Source organism: Plodia interpunctella, chromosome 3 (genome assembly GCF_027563975.2).
Source record: "Plodia interpunctella isolate USDA-ARS_2022_Savannah chromosome 3, ilPloInte3.2, whole genome shotgun sequence".
Taxonomy (NCBI): domain Eukaryota; kingdom Metazoa; phylum Arthropoda; class Insecta; order Lepidoptera; family Pyralidae; genus Plodia; species Plodia interpunctella.
The window spans coordinates 1,836,800-1,857,596 of NC_071296.1; the positions used below are offsets into that span (position 1 = coordinate 1,836,800).

The following is a 20,797-nucleotide window of genomic DNA, read 5'->3' on the forward strand; positions in this document are numbered from 1 at the left end:
GGTAAGTTTACCGACCTTGGCTGGGTTATATGATGCTTTTTGTGCAGTTTGACGTAAAACAGCTTCAATTTGCTCCAATTTCGTAGTTCAATAGAAGTGGATTTTGAAAGAATTTCTTTTTATGTGTGAAACAACTGGCACCGGCTATTCATTGCTCAGATCTTTATCTGAAGCTTACGTGTCCAGAGTTTGTTTCTGAGACGGTGATCGGAGTTAATCTGTATGCAACTGTTACGCGTTGCCTCGACTATGTCTTACCAGGGATCACCATATTCGGGGCCGGGTGATGAATACGACTTTGAAGACGACGGGTACGACGATCTAGATGAATATAGGGACCCAGAGGACACCTTGCCGCCGCCGCCTGTTGATGACAGTGACGAAGGTTCGTATTGTTTACGATCACGTCTGCTGGCCTGTTTTGGCGTCACATTTCACTATTTTCCAACAAAAAACAGGTTAATTCAACTGACTTTGTTGTGGTATTCTAGCTCTACTATATTTTGTCTTCATAGTGAGGTTATATATCTTATGTATTAATTGGGAGGCTGTATTCCCGCCTATTTGATTTGCCACCGTACAAATGACGTAATGAGTCTGTTTGTATGTCACTTTCACCTGAGAACAGTATAAAAATAACATCCCACTTTTTGCTCCATATCTAAGTATGTAGTTAAATATAAAAAATAGATTTTTTCTTTGTATGATGTACCTCATGAATGTTTCCATTTATCTGTTTTTACAACATTTTAGAATATATGTTTTAGATGATTCACATTTTATTACTATATTAGTATGTAACCAGCTCCAACTTTATTCCTTAGCTGTATAACTTTATACTAATTGTATAAAATAAACAATTAAATACAAAAATTTTAGAGAAATCACAATTTAAAAATTATTTTTTACAGATACAGAGGAAGCTAGTGAAACAGATGTGCCCAAGAATGATGAGCCCCTCGAGATTAAGGAACAGTAAGTACTGATGAAACTACTGAAGATTATGATTTCTAAGAAATTTCTAAAAAATCTTTTTGGTTTGGTACTTTATATTATTTTTCATGTACTTATAAACAAACAGACATCAGCATGACATGGAGGCGAGATTTGACTGGTGTTCTCCTAAACTGGCTATGACGTATAAAGTCCGAATGATCTCCAGATTATATTGATGCCTACAATGTCCCTAAACCCAGAGCCTGTTTAAAGCGTGTACTTTAAATTTTTGATGATTGGCCAGTGAATTTATACTGGCCGACTTCATGGCGTCATTATTTCTACGAATTCTCTTATTGCCTAACAACTGTGAAGGTGTATAATAGTCTTGTACAGAGTAGTCTTGTAAGATATTTATGAGTTTATGGAGTGGCTCTATTCTAGTGAGAGCATCACATGCCAAGATTTTTAAAATGATAAATGTAATTTCTTTAACAGAATATACCAGGACAAACTGGCAAACCTTAAGAAGCAGCTGCAGCAGCTTGAAGACGGTGTCCACCCGGAATTCCTCCGGAGAGTGAAGAGGCTCGAGCATCAGCTACATGAACGGCTACGGCTGAACAGGATATACAAGTGGGTTATAATTCTATCTTATCAAATGAGTTATTGCTAATATCAGTGTCAGATTTTATACAAGTCTTGAAGGCATCATTTTTACGACTACTACCGACATTTTAAGTTGATCTATTGAGTTGCGATGAATATGTTGCAGCAGTTATAGTGAAAATATTCTACATCACATTTTAAAGTATTTTATTGTTTTAGAATATTTTTGAGTTCAGCAAAATAAAATTATTCTATTGTATTTATTGGTGCTTCGTGAATTTATTGTCAATTAATTGTTGCTTCTTGTCATAAATAAAACTAAATTTTAGTTTCTTGGCTTTTGTATTATTACCACAATCTGGCCGAATGTATAATAGCCATTACAAACTGGTGCTGTTTTTCCATTTGGCGTGTTGTTTTGTAAAACGGCGGATGAAATAATATGGTTGGGACATATATACTACATACTCTTATCGACAGGATAGGATATTTCCAAGTGCGATTGTATGTTTTCATTTCAGTTCATTCTATGTCTAACACATGTCTAATTTAGTCATGCAAAATCTTTGAATTTACTATTGGGCTTCACTTGTTGGTACGTTTACAAGTGGATATAAAATCTAATAAGTAAATAAATACACTATTAAATTTTGTTTTTTCCCCCACAGAGACCACATGTACGAAGTGGTAGAAAAAGAATACATAGCAGAGAAGAAGGCGGCCGCGAAAGAGTTTGAAGAGAAGAAGGTTGAGCTGAGAGAGAACCTGCTGAGTGACTTTGAGGACAAACGGAGAGCAATCGAGAATGAGAGGAGCAGTATGGAGCTCAACGGAGATTCTATGGAGGTAAAACTTGACTATTGTTTTGTTTGAATTGAGGAAAACATCAAAGACGATGAAGAAATTAGGTGAGGCCTTTGCCCAGCAGTGTGATATAAAAAGCTAGAAGTAAAAAAAAAATTGCACACTATGGCAATTCAAAAAAGTATAAAAAGTTAAAACCGGCTGTCTGACGTCCTGGATAGACCCCTTTTTTGGAAAGCCGGTTAACTGGCAACCCTAAGTGTCCCTTAGTCGCCTCGTACGACATTCGCGGCAGGAAAGGAAGGGGAGGTGTGGTTCTTATGTAAGGACCACACGCCTGGAAAGGCAATAGTCCATCTAAAATCTAAATATGTGTTAGGTGAAGCCAGCAATGAAGAGGATCCTGCGGCGGCGCGCGAACGACCCGGCGCCGGCGCCGGAGAAGCGCCGCAAGCCGCTGGGCACGACGCTGACGTTCCAGCTCGACGACCGCGACGTCGACAGCGACCTGCGCGCCATCCTCCGCGCCGACCCGCCGCCCGCGTTCGCCGCGCAGCCGAGGAAGCATCTCAATTCCACCACCAGTAAGTTTTTTTGATGTTAACGTAACCTCCATGACACAGTAACAAGCATAATAAAAAAATTCTTCTGGGTCTGGGGAATTTGTAATTCAAATTCAAAAAATACAAGCGGAGTTTACCGATTTCATTTACGGCTGCGACGTCCTTCGTTCTTCTTTGCGTGTCGATGGCAAATCAACGCTCTATTGGGTGCTACCTAAATATGTTCATGCCAGAATCGAGCCACTTCGATGGCTTCATCGGAAGCTGCCATCAAATCAGCCCGTATTTGGACACTCGGGACAGGCGAGGAGATGAGCCATCGATTGCGGGGAGAAGACACAATCGCACATGTTCTGCGACTGGTCAAGAATACCCCACCTAGCAGATTGAATATTCCAAAATATTTTTGTCAAAATCCCCAGGTGAGTCCCCAGTCCGCGAAAGCAACGACTCGACGGAGACTCGAGTGGAAGACGGCAAACTGATGTATGAGAGGCGATGGTTCCACCGCGGACAAAGCGTCTACGTGGAAGGCAAGGACATCCAGAGGTTTCCGGGACAGATACACGCCATCACTGACGAGGCGGTGAGTCTTTTAAATAAATTAAATAAAATTTGAAAATAATCAGGAGATGAATTAATTCGGCCGAACTGGCATGATCTCGATAACTCAGTGGTTAAGAGCATTGTCCCGGTTCAATTCACGCTCGATTCCAGATTTTTTTCTTCTCGTTTATATGCAGTTAGTATAATACACGAGCTTAAAATCTAGTCTAGTATTCTATATAATAAGGTGTGAAAAACAGGTTACAGCCATACACAACTTGTACTTTTATATGAAAATTCGACTAAACATGAGACGGAAGTCGTCTCGGCTGTAATGCCTGTAACCTCCCGAAGACCGAGGTAAAAATAAACAAATCATTGCATTTTCCATTTTTCAGATATGGGTGAAAAAGCAGAATCTCGAACGATTCAGGATATACATATCGCAGTTGGCGCGTGGCAAAGTGACGTTAAAGAGACGCGCCTCGTAAGTACGTGACGTGATGACGTCACAAGTTTCAGTTGCACACGAACTCGTGAGCCAGTGCGATAGACTGTGGTGACCTCGAATTACGAGCTTGATCGGGACATTTATACGGAGTTTGTAATGGATTGACTCCGATTTTAAATTGTGAATACTTATTTATTATGAAAAAAATGAACGCTACACAATCTTATTTGAAAAAATGTTTTATAAAAAACAAATACAAAGGACCATCTCCTTTTTTGTATATGGTTAAAAAAGAATGATATAGGAACAAGACTTGACCTCGTGTTTCCACCAGTCACGAAATAGTTGTATACTTCTTAATGAGTATTTAAAACATTAACCTCCCGTCTCTAGTCAAGTTTGGTTAATATATTCTATATTCTACAAAGTATTGAGACAGATGTTACTATGATTGTTATGGAGTCCAGGCCCTCGATTGTACTAATAATAACAACTGGATTGCAACATGTCCCCGCACGCATGCGCACAACACAAATGTTTTACAACACCTAGCGGCGAATTATATTCCGTTTTAAGTTTTTTCTTTAAATCTTATTTAATTTATGTACACATAAAACGACGTTTCGATCCAGCAAACTATCAATCTATTTTCGCTATTGTTTGTTCTTTCTGTGTACTTTTTGTATTTGAAATGTGTATGTTATATCTATCTAAACGGCACGATCGAGGTTCAGTTGCGATCCAGTTAAAGTTAGCGCGATTGGACTACTCCACAACGCCTCAACCTCAACCATCTTTATTTTGATGGTTGTTGCACTTTTAACTCATTGCGACAATATGCACTATCGGCTATGTGCGCGGTTTTTCGACGTATAGTGATCGAAAGAAAGTGTTTATTCCACAAAAAAAATCTTGCATTCATACAAAGCTCACATTAAAAGCACGTCGAAAAACGAAGGTCCCGATAGTGAAATTAGACGTCTTCAGAGGGCGAAGTGCGCGTTTGCAATTCATTTGTCACTATCGAATCGATCCGAAGGGAGACCCAGCGAACCAATCACATTGCGGTGTGACTGTTGTTGCGTAACAATGGCGCACTGTGATTGGTCAGCTGCGTCTCACTGCGAAGCGACATGATGGTGAGATGTAAATGCAACCTGCGCACACTGCCTGTGTGCTATACAATTAGTAAATTCGATTAAAAGGACAAGATCTCATGTTAAAAAACCCACGGAGCTATTTTTGTACAGGGTATAAAATGATAAGTTTTTGAAATTTGTGCAGTAATTGTACCGTGTTTATTAAAATTGTATCTGTAATGAAAATAGAATGTCCTAAGATAAGTACATAGTATTTTTAGAACTGAAATGGAAAAAGAAATATGTTATTTGTTTAACTTGAACATCTTTATTTTGAGTACAGTCAACAGCACATCAACCTACCGATAATAATTTCAATTTCGCCGGTATTACGGTCGCATAGGGCTCCATTCAGCGTCACTTGATATGCGGTTGACTGTGGATAGTATATACGTTGTCCCTAATTATCGTTTTGTGGATAACTTTTTGATGAATGCAGTTATTTATTGGTGTGATTTACCGCGCGTGTCAACTGAATGTCACGTTTGATTTTGATGCAAATCGCATCGGGTTTTGACTGGTTTTATCTGAATTAAAGTTATAATACCGGCGCCCGGCAACACTACATTCCTATTGGTTGAAACCCGTCGTGCGCCGTGCGGACTGCGCAGTGCATTCTGCATTTTTATAAAAAAATATAGCAATATTATATATAAAACCACACGGATATATTGAGTATATTTTATTTTTATTTCCAATAGATGCATATATTGAAATCGTATGGTTTATTTAAATGAAATTATAAAATATCTCTTTACGATGTATATAGATCGTCTTTAACGTTTTGGGTATTATTGGTACCATATTTTGATAATGAAAACTGTCGATTTAGTTGTATATATTGTAGGATGAAATCGATGTGTGAGCACAAATGTTAAGCATCTCCAGTGAAAATATGTTATACTAACAGTAATGTAATTAGCAAACATGAACTTTGAATCTTTGAACAGTAATTTTTGATAGTTTGAAAGTGAATATAAAACTTTGAAATAAAAACTTATCCGTAAGTTTTATTAGTGGTCTACCAAGTTATAACTTATAACGATACAAATACAGTATCACGTCTCGAAACCGGTATTTTTTTCACCTTCGTAATTACTCGATCTCCTAGCGGAACACTTCGACCATCTTTCTGGTTTCAAAAATTTACCTGGTATCCGAGCTCTGAATCGATTTAACAGTTTCATATCATTCGTTGTTGAACATTGGATTCAATTGATTGATCACAGATGATTTTTTATTTTTTTTTGTGCTGCAATTCAGACTGTTGTATTCGTATTATGTACTATAATGTATAATTTATACAGAGGCAGTAAGTATTCTATTGTAAATAGCTGTAAAAATTACCAATGTAATAGATCAAATGTCAATATGTTGTACATGAACATGAGTTTTCGACGATCGCTTTTTGTTTTCCGATTTTTTTTGTGATTGATTATATTATTATCGTGTAAATGTGTTGTGCCGATTGTAAATAGTACGAGTAGAGATTATTGAGACAAGATCTTTTAATTACATTATAATGTATTGAGAAGTTTTTTTCGTTTTATTTGTGAATGATAAAATTTAAAAGACAGATATATGAGAACATTGCGGCGTGCTTCATGCACGAAGATACTTATTATGGTAACCATTTTTGTTTTCCACAAATAAAAACCAGCCTTAAAATTGTTACAATAACATTTATTTTCAAGTGGAATAATTCAGAGAATAAATAAAAATAGAAATTCAACAGATAGCAGGTGTCTCGCTCATTAGTGGCTTCTTTCTGACGACTCTGTTCAAATGCGTCAGGATATATAAACTTTCTTGTCCGTAAACACTTATTATTACGATAAAAATTATATAATTTTACATACTAGGTGTAAAGTAACATTGAAGAGAAATTTAATTTATGGATATAATCGAGAATGGTGATTCAATAGTATGCTATAAAAATTACTACATTTATTGATGAAAAAATAAAATTGAGAATGCATGCTAAATAAGATGCGTGTTTAACACATGTTTACAAAGATTTTTTTTTTAATGGCCGTGACGACCAAGCACATAAAGCTGTTTATACCTTACATCGATTTATTTCCACATGCCATCAGAATGGTCTAAGGCATTAGTGATAAAGACAATATTTGAAAACTGAAATATAATTCTGTTGTATATCCCAAGAACGTTACATCGTAATGGCTTTCCATTCCTGATCCAAGGCACCCTTGAAGGATACCTCTGGGGGTGTCACGGGAACTTTGATCCGGTTGATTCGGATCCACGGCTCCCCCAAGTCAGTTAGTGCAGTGATTTTTAATATTCCTATGTTGATTGTACCCGACAGAGAGAAGACTATAGACAATGTAATATTTTTTGTTTCGCTCATAAAAGAACGTAGATCGATATAGACACGAAATAGAGCGCTGTGCCTGATTTTACAACGCCCATTTTCTTGCCGTTAAAGATTTACCTTTTTACTTAAATATGTTTGATGAAGAAAACATGCTGTAGTCAAATAGTATATGAGAATTTTATATTTAAAAAAGTCGTAAAATTATTATTCGCTCATTGATCTTGAAATTGATTTCATCGTTTTGCTTCTTTGATTAACCGTATCTTTGATACAAGTTTTTTATCTGATTTAGACATGCTAGTTCGTAGTATTGTCTTTGATCCACACATAGTACTTTATAGTCCAAACCTAAAAGGGGAACCAAACACGGCATTTTTATTTTATGCAACATCTTGCTTGTTTTAATTTTGATTAGCTTTTTATAGAGGTTTATTTTAGAAGAATTTCTTGGGATGACGTATTATTGACTTGTAAAGTTACGTACATTGCGTAACTGTCTGTGAAGCGTGCCAACTGTGACGAGCTGCGGTCAGTGGGCCATACGCCTTATCAGGATTCTCCATGCGTAGTACGGTCCACAGCATTTCTACCTTACCAAATTCATTGGAAATTCACCAGTGTTACCGCAGCATAAAATTCGTATATGACATAAAGTCATACAGCCACTCTGTATCTATCGGCCTTCAACTAGCAATGACAACAGAAGTCGTTGGAAACAGAAAGGGTAGGCTTTTGCCCAGCAGTGGGATCTAATAAAGGTAAGTCGTGACTTTAGGACACCTTTTTTCAATTAATTTACTAGATAACCTGTAGGCACCTCTAGGTATTTATAAAAATCGTATTTTAGCTAGGAAAATACCTATCTTATAAAAACAAAAGGTGACATGTTAATAGTCGATCCTAATTTGTTTGTTGATTTCTGAACTTGTCTATTATTTTTGTGGGTCATTTACTGTGGAAATAGTTTTTATTTGGCTTCAATAGATCATTTTTTTTGGGGAAGGAACAAAAAGGTGATGAATAGGTATGAATGTGGATAAATGGAGATGAAGAAGGACTCGACTCCATTTAAAATGGGATTTAGTAAAGGACAACCATGGGACAACAAACTCATTTGCTTTATACTGTGGCTTTATAGCACTTAGAGCTATTGATTGAATCATTCCTTGGGTCAAATAGGTATAAGTATAGGTTCGTTTGGTACTCCGTTTCCGAGTGTTTTAAAATAACAATTTCATTTTATTTCAGGTATTTACCTAACAACATAAACACAGTACAAAAATCAAACTGGTACTTACCATCAGTATTATCAGGTATTATAAAAAGACACGCACTGTAAAGCCAGTCTGCTAGCATGTTTTAGTTCTGATATTTGTGGTTTAGTCATTTATGGCTCTGCTGTAAGCCCAAAATCATCACCGCACCGACCAAATCTATGTACAGTTACGTCGGAATGGACAAAGTCAATTTATAAAGTCGATGTCCTGTCGCCTTGTTAGCCAGTCTTGGAAGCACCGCGCGGCGCCGCGCCATTCAAAACTTTGCCACCGATGAGACACTACCGCTCCCAAAATATTTTTGAAAAATTAGTTTGGGTGATCAGTGCAACCACGTAACCACATTACTATTCGAATCACATCTAACGAGCGCCTAGGCCGTTCGCGCCAATGCGCCACTGACACATTTCTGCATTTTCGCGCGCCGTTTGAATTTAGAACAGATTTGAAATTTGTTTTCTTAATTAGTGTTTTCTTAATATTGTGCCCGGACTAACTACGTGCTTATAAAAATATCTGTGATTTTCGAGATTTTGTTGTTCCTGTAATTTTTGTATAAGGTAAGTTTAAATATATTTTTTTATTTACGTAAACAATGTTTAATAAAAATCAAGTAAAACATTAATAGGTTTTTGACTCCGCTTGAATAATATGAATACAAAATTTATATTTATAGAAGGCGCCCAACTTGTGGAACAACAACGGAACAACTTTTAATAGGTACCTACTATCGTAACAATTAAGTATAATAAATTATCATAAACTCTAATAAACTTTATTTTTATTAAATGGAATGATATAGCGTAGGTAGGTTTAAATTGTTTTAAAGCACCTAAAGTAGATGGATGTGAGGTAACTATATTTTTTTTTAAACTTAGGTAAACGTGTAACTGTAAAGTGTAAATAATACACGAAATCAATACGTTCCGTGTCAACCTTTCGCGATGACAAAAGAAACAATGTGTTTTTGATGTGCATAAAACTAAAACCGGTAACATAATGAGCTGTTGACATTTCGGATTAAAAAAAAAGATGATCATCGTGATGTGATCCCATCATGCAAACAATTTTACGATTTTAATGACAATTCCAATCCATATTTGCCACTCGAATATAAGTAATATGGACATGAATACGTTGCTGTAATAACTACCTTGGTAATTACTTGTTCATAATTTTAAGACTACAAATTGGAGAACATTATCTGACAAATAAGTATCAAATTGAAAAACGCGGATTCGTTTTTATTATTTCATAACCTTTTTACAATTTTATTAGTCGTCAGATGAATATGAACAGGTCAACAGGAAAGGAAGAAAAATAACTTATTTACACACACACACAGATTGAACTGATATCCGATTTATGCGTAATTATTTTTGTATAATACTATACATCTAAATGCTCTAGAACTAGCTAGATCTACGATAAACAAAACTTATTGTAGGAATGTTAATGCCAGACGATAAATTTGTGTGAGATTATATTGGAATAATATATAATATCTCTACATTTTTATTGCACCAATACTAACGATTGCCTGCGGCTTCGACGAACTTCATGCGAGCTCCACACTGTCGCCGAACTCAGACACATGTCGACACGAATGCGTGAACATTATGGTTAGTAAGTTTATTAACCGCAATGAAAAACCAGCAATGTATACCAATTCCGCCAAAGTTTAGCAAAATATTCGATGACATTGTGGAGCTGGCATAACACAAATAAATCTGGAGTGTGCGTGCAATATATGCGAAGGTTCAGTGTTACGCTGAACACAATGCCCAGCACTGACTTTTAGCCCTCGCCTTTTGCCACGTCACGGATATAAAAAAATAAACACATGCACACAAAAAAAAAGTAATCGACGTCATATAAATATTATACGCACAGGTATTTCATCTCAATAACGGCCATAGAATCACCAACAACAGTTCGGAACACATTGTTTTATTGACGATCTACGTTTCCTCATTTTGGTTCCAGGTAATTAAACGTTAACGAATGTAACTGGGCTCATTGTCTGGTCATTTAAAAAAGTGGAGCCACTTAGCATCGTTTGCATAGACTAGACATAGCTCTATAAACATTTTGTCACTATGCTGTTCCAGTTTGTTGTTGCCAAAGGTTACCCTATAACCGCGCAAACTCGATCTGAATACTTAATTACTGCTATAAATATTGTTTTTCACTGTGCTTATTATTTCTGACGAACCCTTGTTATTGGTTCATGATTAACTGTTTTATTGGTTGATTTATAACTAGCTTCATATTTCCTGACAAGCAGTGTTTTTAATCGCACATTTATGTATGTTTAAATGTGTTTAAATGTTACGTTGCACGGATAAAGTGTCAGTTATTCGTATTTCTGTAATCTGCAGCTCAAAAATCAGATCAAAAATATCAAGGTGTCTTTACTACTTGTACCATGTGAGTTTATGAAATTAATAGGTACTCAAGGATGGATATTGTCGTAGAATCAATCAAGGATATAAAAAATATTTTGTTTACAAAGAATGCTTTCATTTTGTCGTTTTCGTACCGCTAAGAGCAAATCACCCAACGCAAATTTAATGTAGTATCCGTATTACCGTCCGTAGTGCTATGTGAGGTCCTTGATGTAGGGCAAGCAACTTGATATGTGCCAATATCACTTTGATATCAAGTGCGCAGGCGCAGCTAAGGGAATTTTTGATCGCAAGTGCGGCACAGAAAGAATCCCGATCGTAATTGTAAGAAATTGAAAGAAAACTCGTGCGGTTTTATGTGTAGCCAGTTTTTGTATTGTGGTATTCTGAATTTTTATCAGTTTTTGCGCCGGAGAATTCATTTTTTCTTTGATTTGTACCGTCATCAGCACGTTCTGCATTATATGTGGTTGCAATAGCGATCAATTTGCCATGGATTTTGTGGTTTATGTGCCGTTTTTATTGTTTTTTTTTTCGGTTGTGTACAAGATGTGCAAATTTAAAAAGTCGAAGTTGAGGTAACACGTACGTGTGTAGTTGAAGATAAATAAATGAACAAAGCATATTAATTTGCAATTATCAAGTATTATAATAGAAGTTTTTCTGGTCTTTATGTCAGTATTAGCTATATCTAATACCCAAACATGTTTTTTTTGAACAGATAATTTTTTTCAAGCTTTTTTGAGTCTAATAATAAAATTTATATTCTATTCTGTAACCTTTAAAGTAATCGTGCAAGTTAATTACAATATGGAAATTATTTGAATATTTCTTAAACGTTCATCGCCCTTGCCGGCCACATGGCTGGTTTTATTGAAGTACACTCGACCACATGTTCGTCGCAATAAATATAATTTCAAAATTACTGTATAAAATTCAAATATCTTTATTTAAAATTTTTCAAAAGGTTCTTTTTTTAAATACCTAGGTTTCTTGCGCAATAATAATCATTAATTTATAAAATTATATCAATAGTCAATAATGCTACCCGAAATCAATCTGTCTCAAAGGTGGTGTCTCAAAGCAAGCAATAAAGGCATATTGCTTGCTGCTTTTTCTCTCTAAAAAGACAAGATTTCCTAAATGCATTAGTGATTATTGTCCTCTTTAGGGTACCATACCTACCTACCATACCTACCTCACTCAATTTTCTTAAAAATTATGAAGGTACCTGTCTTGTTTTATTTTCGTTGCCATTCCAGAAATTACTCAATTGTAAACCGTGATTTCATTTAGAACCACAAAATAAAATTGGTTACAAACTGCTATTTAAGGTAAAAACTTAGACGTGTTAGTGTAGCCGACTGTACAAATTAAGTACTTATTCATTATTTGACTAGATTTTTCGAAGTCGCAATATTTGATAGGGTCAATCTAAAATGGGTACAAAAATGGCGAATGTTTGATTTAGTTATAAAATTACTTATCCATTTACTATTTAACAAGCTAAGAAAATATAAGTCAAGTATATTTTTTTCACTAAGTTGTTTATCCTTCTGTGAGCTGTGTGTGACACTAGTGGGATTCGAATAAGGGACCATTCGTTTTCATAGGCGGGCATCTTAACCTCTACACTACCCTGTTTCACACGTTTCATATTTCTTGTTTGTCATTTTATAATTTTTTACGTCAAAATAACATAGTCAAAGATTAAATTACTTATCAACTTACCACGGACGTAATTGCGTATGATCTTGTTATTCTGTTTTGGCAACAATTTCCTCATGGCAAGCAATAACCGCGCATTAAATAAGTATGCTATTAAAAAGTCAGCTGTCATCATATCTTTTGAAGCAAATCGAGCGAATCGCAACATGTCATTTCATTCGGAAACACTGTTATACTGTTATAATAAATGATACGCTATTGAGTTGCGACCTCGCCCTTCTCGCTCAGTGTGATTGAGCGTGGTAGATGTGGCTGGAAGGAAATGTTAAGGATTTTTCGATAATGTCTTTTAGATTGAGACAGCTAACATTTTCAGACAGTAGTTTGATATTCAATTCTGAAGTTATTTCATAAAGTTAGCCATTAGTTAGAATTTATAGTCAGCGTCGCAGACTTAATGAAATAAATTTGATATCCATCCCTTAAAGTAGGTATTGTAAGATGACGAAAATGTATTTAATCAATCCTAACTAGGTAGGTGTATATATACTTACTATATAACTGTACTCGAAGAAGTTTGATTTAATTAGACAAGTAAGTAGTTTGTAGCTTAATGAGAAATAGGTACTAGGCATATAATTTATATCACGTGATGTTTTTGCAATTATTATTTAGGCATTTGGCTTGTAAATCCTTCATGTTTCCTTAAATATCAATTACTAGGATATTACTTGCATTACATAGAGAAATTTATCTCAAAGATTTATTCAAAATGGCGTCCCGCTGTTTAAAAAATACACATCACGCACAAGACATGTATTCTGTAAATTATCCTACTTAATAATTACAAGACCGCTTTCAAGATAAATATAATAACAATGTACTTACCAAATTACACTTTCATAAATTAATTTTACTTCAAGGATAATTTAATATTATGATAAAGCATCTTAATAGATGTCTTAAAATTAATTTACTTTTATACACGCCGTTATAAAGATCAAAAATATATTTTTTAAAAATGGAAGAACAGGTTCGTGTAAAAGAAAACAAATACTTTCTAAGGATAGTATTTTTTAAATATATTATTATTAAAAATCTGGTGAAATTAAATTATATTTTTCAATTTATTTGTATTCGACATACATATTGCATTCCACCACAAATTGGGTAGAACCGCGCAAAATTGTAATTTCGTGAAAATAATTGAAAAGTATAATTCGATCGCAACTTCGCCTAATTGTGGAATGGCCACAATATTTGTATTGTATTATAATCAATGTGAAAACTTATCAAATAACTTTAGATATCTTCAAACATGACAAATTTAAGATAAACATAATTTTTTACTCCTACGGACGTGTAGGCGGCTGACGGCTGCGTGATCATTTGTCATTCGCATATCTTGTGACCATTTAATTTTTTCCCCAACATCTCATTTCAAGAACATGTTTAACAGAAATTTAAGTGAGTATTGCTGATTTATCAAAGGCAGTGAGCAAATCAAAAACTTGTTAATATTAAGATCTTCGAAGGACCCTCGAGAATTGAGTGATAAGTTGGCAACAATGAGTTTTAAATGCGCTCTCCTCTTTATTGACGTTATTATTTTTATCATTGACGTTTAATTGTGATGGAGTTGATAAATTAGCTGATTGCCAAATAAAATATTCAAAAATACCTACACTCACTTCGTTCCGACCGTATAACCAGAATTAAGCGCCATTGGAAACAAAATTGAATAAGTATTTAGTAGTAATAAGAAAATAACTTGATTCAAAGTTTTGTACAATGATAATGATGGGTAACAGAGTAAAAAGAAATCTTTATATAAGTAGTAACGCACTTAATTTTGTTTTTAATTATACATACAAACATACAAAGCCATTTTTTTATATCGTGTTCTTTATTTTTGCATCAAATTTTATATATATCCAATTGTTTTGTGACTTCTACGCAATACTGTTTTAATTGGAATTTTCCAAAAAAAATCTGCTTCTTGACTGTACTTCTTTATTAGATTTTTACAGCTCACTAACTGCAATAAACCAGGAAAGTCGTTTCCTGTTATTTAACTCTATGCCAAATGCGCAAAGATGCTCATTCATTGACTTTTCACATTGTTTATCGTACTTTATCTCAGAAAGTGATTAATTTCAGTGCAGCCAGACATTAATGCGGTTTAAAAAGGTTGCCTGATGTATTTATTCAGGCGACAAACCTATTAATAAAGACACTGTTTCGCATTTTATGAACGAATGGCTTAAACATTTCGTAAGTTATGTTTACTGTTTATTTAATCATTATGAGTAAGTTCAATAGTGCTCTTCGTGCCCTGCCACCTGTACACCGAAGGACCTGTATGATGCCACAGATAATGCCGCAGATCAGATGGTGATATATTGGTCCTCAAAAATTTAGCCGAGTCGCGAGACGCTGAGAGGATTCTAACAATTTGATGTAAAATGGTATATTTTCTCATATCGGTGGACTTTCTCTTTCTCTCTTATCCTAGCATTGTCCCGATTGTTTCCGCCGACGCGCTGCTAAGCGTCGGAGTCTATTAGGGACGGTTCTCCTAATTTTTCTCCTCCATTTCGTACGATCTTCGGTCACCTTAATAGTTAAGACCTTTGGCACGCATTGTTCTTATCGTAAGCAAGCATATGTTGGTTTTGCTCCTTCTGCCAAGCCCAGGCGGGAACGACATTGCCAGGCATTTCTTTCCTCCTCAGATTTTGCTATGTACTTGTCGGTTTACGCCAGACGTGGTCGTACCAGAGTGGGTGGCACTCCTGCAGCCTCTCCTAAGTCACGTCAGGGAAAACTATCAAAAAGTTTTATTATTGCGTTCTCCCCATGATTAATAATTTTACTGATTAATAATTTTACTGATTATTACGCCGAAATACCTGAGTTGCAATCATTAATTGCACATGACTTACACCAAATTAGCCCAAATTAATCGGTACTGTGTCATCGGAGATTTCTGAGATATGCGATAACAAACAAATAACATAATATACATCATAATTTGAGTCGATTACCCTACTCTTGATAAAATTTTAGTTCATTGGGTGATCTAATTAGGCTAACGATATAATGATAAAAAACTTGCCGACAGAAATGGTTCAAAATCAATGTTATTATTATAGGTAGATAAATGTGGGGTTCCATGCGTTTAGGTACCACTCAAGTGGTACAATGAAACTGTACCTATTATGTTGCTCAAAGGAAATTACTTAAGTATTTACTTTTTATTTACTCGTGTATCGTGGACGGACTGTCGCTTAAACAGAGCAGAGGTTTGTTTCCTAAATCCACGGTTCTGGAGCGCAGTCAGAAAACTGATTGATATTTGCGTCACGCGCACGGTTGATACGTGTTATGCCGGCCGGCTCCGCATTGTCGTCGAACAGTTCGCCAAACTTTAGCGGATTCGGTATACAGTGCTGTTTTTCATTGCTGGAAATAAAAGCATTCATACTAACTACGCAATGTTCACGCATTCGCGTCGGCATGTGTCTAGTTAGGCTGCAGTGTGGATCTGGCATTACGTCGTCAACACATTCAGTTCTGGCAACAGGACTAGCGTAGAGCCTTCTGCATATTGTGCATGATAAGGCACCTCGTGCTTCGTAAACTCAAAATCAAAATCAAAATCAAATCATTTATTCAGAAATTAGGCCTTCACAGGCACTTTTTCACGTCATATTCTAAATTAAATGATGTTTACCAAAGCTACAAACTACTAGCATTTCGGAACGACCACTGCTGAGAAGAAATGCCGAAAGAAACTCATTCAAACAGTGTTGGTCCCTATTATGCCAGAAGGGCTTACCATTTTTTATCAGTAATATAACATGTAAGTACACAATAAAGTACATGGTCACTAATTTCTTTCACTAATTTATTCCAGTCAATTCCAGTTTTTCCCGTGGGAATTTTGTACAATAGGTTACTAGCTGCGCTCCTGGTTTCGCTCCAGTGGGATTTTCGGGATAAAAAGTATCCTATGTGTTATTCCAGGTCATTTTCTACGCGTGTAACAAATTTCACAACAATCGGTCCAGTAGATAATGTGTGAAGAGGTATGTAACAATCAAACAAACAAACGAATTTACTTTAGCATAAAACTGTCAGCTTGTGCGTACGCGTCCCTTGCGGGTGTATCCCATGGACTGGGGTATTATATATAATCTGTGGCGTGCAGAAGAAAATAGATGGCTGCCTCTTCCAAAACCAATTAAAACCAGATTTAACGGGGAGAAATTGCGTTTAAAATTAATTCGTACTTAAGTAAATGTTTTTAAAAGTTGCTGTGACATTACAGATGCACTATAAAGTGTTGTATGCAGTGAAAAATTAAGAAACTTTACTGTTTAACGTTATTTAATGTAATTAAGGTACAAGCATTTGCACTTATTGGAGTGATAGTTTGAGATATTATGTCTGCTCGTACGTGAGTGGCATTTCGGCCGCCTTGACATGAGCCGAGTGTGGCACAGATATACATGATACAATTCCATATGTTAGGTAAGCGATAGCTTTATCAAATTTTTTAAAAAAACAATCTAATATATACCGGTATGTAATGAATATCACCTCAAAAATTTGTTTTTTTTTTTTTTTCAATAAAAAGTCATGACAAGACGAGATTTTACTTTTATTTATTAAACTTTACAAGTATATATTCATGGTGTTTTCATGTCGTATGGCATATTCGTAACTTTACAAGTGCAGGTAAAAAATCTTGACATGTCTTGACATTAAAAAGTTAACGAAAAAATGATAATTTAAAGTTATTTAGAAAATAAAATAAAAAACACCGGTTTTTATATTTTTTAAAGAATCTTCAAAAACGAACCTGAGCTGGATCCTACCTTTAACTTAACAGCTGTATAAGTACCATATATTATTATTTCGATAAATTTCTTTTTATAGATATTACAATACTTTAAATTCGTTGCAGTGTACAAATTTCAAACCTCTGCAAACAGATCTCTAATTTCTCATTCTATTATTATCATCACATGACGGGCACCCACGAAACCTGTGAAATGTCAAGCTGGTCCACTTAGAACTGGCTCGCGGCCCTGACATTACAATCACCAGTATTGGTTCCGCAAGCTAAACAAAGTAATATATTGGGGTCTCATTCTCACTAGCCCGCGAACACGCACGAGAGGATCCTTGTGGATCTGCCGGCCCTCGAAGCATTTTTGTCAGCCCTGCGACTGCGAGATTCAGAGACTGTTTTGCTTAAATTACTTACTATCCTTCCTACCAATGTTAATAAAAAAAATAAACATATTACTACTTCTTCTAATGTTATATAGGCGCTAATATTAACACTGTTCTATATGTGAGATAAGCTTTCATCAAAATAGAATCATTTATTCAGAAATTAGGCATCTTTTGTATTATACTAGCTGCGCCCGGGGGTTTCGCTCCCGTGGAAATTTCGGGATAAAAAGTACCTACTCTGTGTTATTACAGGTTATATTCTACCCGTGTACCAAATTTCATAATAATCCGTCCAGTAGATATTGCGTCAAAGTGTAACAAACATACACAACACATACATCCCCACAAACTTTCGTATTTATAATATTAGTGGGATTTGGTTATGACATAACCAATGATACCAATAGTCATCAATTTGCAACTTCAGGACTCTCTTATTCGGAATAGGTATTATGTCAGCATTTTTTCCTTTAAATTTAAAAAACATATTGTTATACAATGACTAATTAACAAGATAGTTCGACTTGTAAAGAAGCCGAAAACCAATGCTTCGACATAATGAGACGTCGACCAAAAAATACATTAGCATCAAAATAAAGTAATCGGACCTTGCTACTCGAATAAATCTCGCTGATGGATTGAAACAAAAAACTAAACGCAGTTCGAATTTCAATTTGGCTGATTAATGGCTGTCATGTTTTTGGCACTGGCTGGCCGAAAATACCTAATTGGAAAAAAATACCGCCATGATGGAAATTAGGCACTAAAACCCTTTACGAGAATAGAGCTATGTTTCTTTCGAATTCCAAATTCAAAGAGGGATTAGTGAGATTATGTTTTAAACAAATTTCAATAACAATCATGAGTTTAAATAAAATTCAGAAATTTTAATTTGCATAAATATTTTTTCTCAGCTTCTTTTAACCGAATATGGATAATGCGAGTCAAGTTCAAAGACTTTAGGAAACGGCCTTGACGTTGTATACGTATTAACGTAAAGCTGATATAGACAGAGACTGTCACACTACGAAACTGGTCGAAAATGTGGCCGTTATACTTGTTTGTCTGTTTGGTGGTTTGTTGACGGAAACTTGATACGTCCGGCGAACTCTAAAATAAAGAAGAGACATCTTAATTGCTATTACTCTAACAAAAGTGACGATTCGCGCGGCGGAGGCAGACGAGTGGGGTAAGCGTTTCCGCCATGGTTCCGCCGGCTGTCATAATGCTCAAAAATAAAATATAAATATCAAATTATAAGAAATACAATAAATTAGTGCTATAGGTAGTACACAAGATGTAAATCAGTTTTATGCTAATAACGATCTCGAAGCGTGAAATGAGGTGGGTCGGTCTTGTCATGGCGTATATGTGATGACAGACATTCATACATTCTTTCGAAGTTAAATATATTTTTATTTGGTTTGAAATTAAGGATGTTTGATCTGTGTGTGTTGTGCCCGTTTCTGTGTTTTTGTCCATTGGACCCGCGATACAAGCTTAGTGCTTACTGTGGGCTGTTGAATGTTGTACATTTATTAAAAAAAAAAAAATGTTGTACTCGAGGTGGTTCCGACTCCCGACTGTACTTAATACAGTTGCCAGTTTAAAGGGGCCCGTGGGGTGAGTCATGTGTATGACCCTTTTCCATCCATGAGGAAGTCAGTGCCTCACGGCAATATTAAAATAGTTGATGAAGTGACAGAAATGGGAAAACAAAAAAAATGTCTGAAGGAATTCCAACATTCATATTTTTTCACGAACATATCAAACATACAGTCAAGATATACCTATGGATGAACATCCTCAGTAAGCACGCAATGTAAACTACACTCTAATTTCCATACAAGTTATGCCCGATCGACTCAAATGAGAGCAGATTTTTCTAAACTTTTCTTTAAATGCCTGGTCCACCGCTGAACCTGTCGCATGCGAACGGAGAAAGTGTTTAAATCTATAATTCTGTATAAGCGTTTGTGAGTTTGTTGAGGCGGGTAATCTCCGAAACTACCGAACCGATTTCAAAAATTCTTTCACCATTAGTCAGGTACATTATCCAAGATTGTTATAGGCTATATTTTGTCTCAAAATTCCCACGGGAGCAAAGGCCCGGGTATTATTATATTTATTACAATATCTAGTAAATAAATAAAAGTATAAGGACAAATCACAAAGATTGAGTTAGCACCAAAGTTGGGGTATTATGTAATTTGTGACCAAAGTAAATTTAGCATAATGAAAACCTTACGCCACAGAGGTAGCCATCACAGTAAAACGAGAGACAGCGTTTAAAAAGCCATCTTATAAGTTATTTCTAGGACTGTATTGTATGTGATTTATTAAGATACTTTACACGGTAAATCATATCTCCACGCGTTGATATTTAGCGTTCTGTTTAATCGAGACCACAGCCCAATACAGGCACCATGATGGTCACCTTTCACACAGGGAAAAATAAAAAGAAACTCTTACGTATTTCGAAAATATATAAATGGTAGGTGACATCACGTCTTCGATTTTAAATTCACGATTATCCGAACATGTGACTACTGTATGATAAACTTCGATGGATTCACAAAAAAATAAACTGAGATTTTACTGGTTTCGGTTCATTGACGGTTTTGATGAAACACGATACTTGATATAGGTAACAAAGAATTCAATGTAAGTATAGTATTTTTTAATTGCGTGTATCGAGTCATGGCAATATGTGGTTCCGTTAATAATTGAAAAAATCCCTCCAAGGTTGTCCTTTATGAGATTTTTGACCTCTTTGTAAATTGTTATTCTATACTAATATTCATAGCACCT

At 35.5% G+C, this 20,797-nt stretch overlaps 2 protein-coding genes across 7 annotated transcripts in view; both read left to right on the forward strand.

Annotated features, from left to right (window-relative positions):
- Positions 1-21: 21 nt before the first annotated feature.
- LOC128683725 (uncharacterized protein) lies at positions 22-6,585 on the forward strand. Its single transcript, XM_053769635.2, has 7 exons — positions 22-385; positions 912-975; positions 1,435-1,572; positions 2,214-2,391; positions 2,729-2,933; positions 3,335-3,498; positions 3,857-6,585. The coding sequence occupies exons 1-7, from the start codon at positions 223-225 to the stop codon at positions 3,947-3,949; spliced, it is 1,005 nt and encodes a 334-aa protein (XP_053625610.1). The 5' UTR covers positions 22-222; the 3' UTR covers positions 3,950-6,585.
- A 2,293-nt stretch (positions 6,586-8,878) lies between these two features.
- Positions 8,879-20,797, forward strand: part of LOC128683847 (uncharacterized protein) — a 34,167-nt gene continuing 22,248 nt past the window's right edge. For 4 of the 6 annotated variants that reach the window (XM_053769849.1, XM_064437071.1, XM_053769851.1 and 1 more), the window contains exon 1: positions 8,879-9,223. The gene's annotated coding sequence lies outside the window, so the exon portion shown is untranslated. The remainder of the gene's footprint in view (positions 9,224-20,797) is intronic. The other 2 variants (XM_053769852.1, XM_053769853.1) reach the window with 1 other exon arrangement.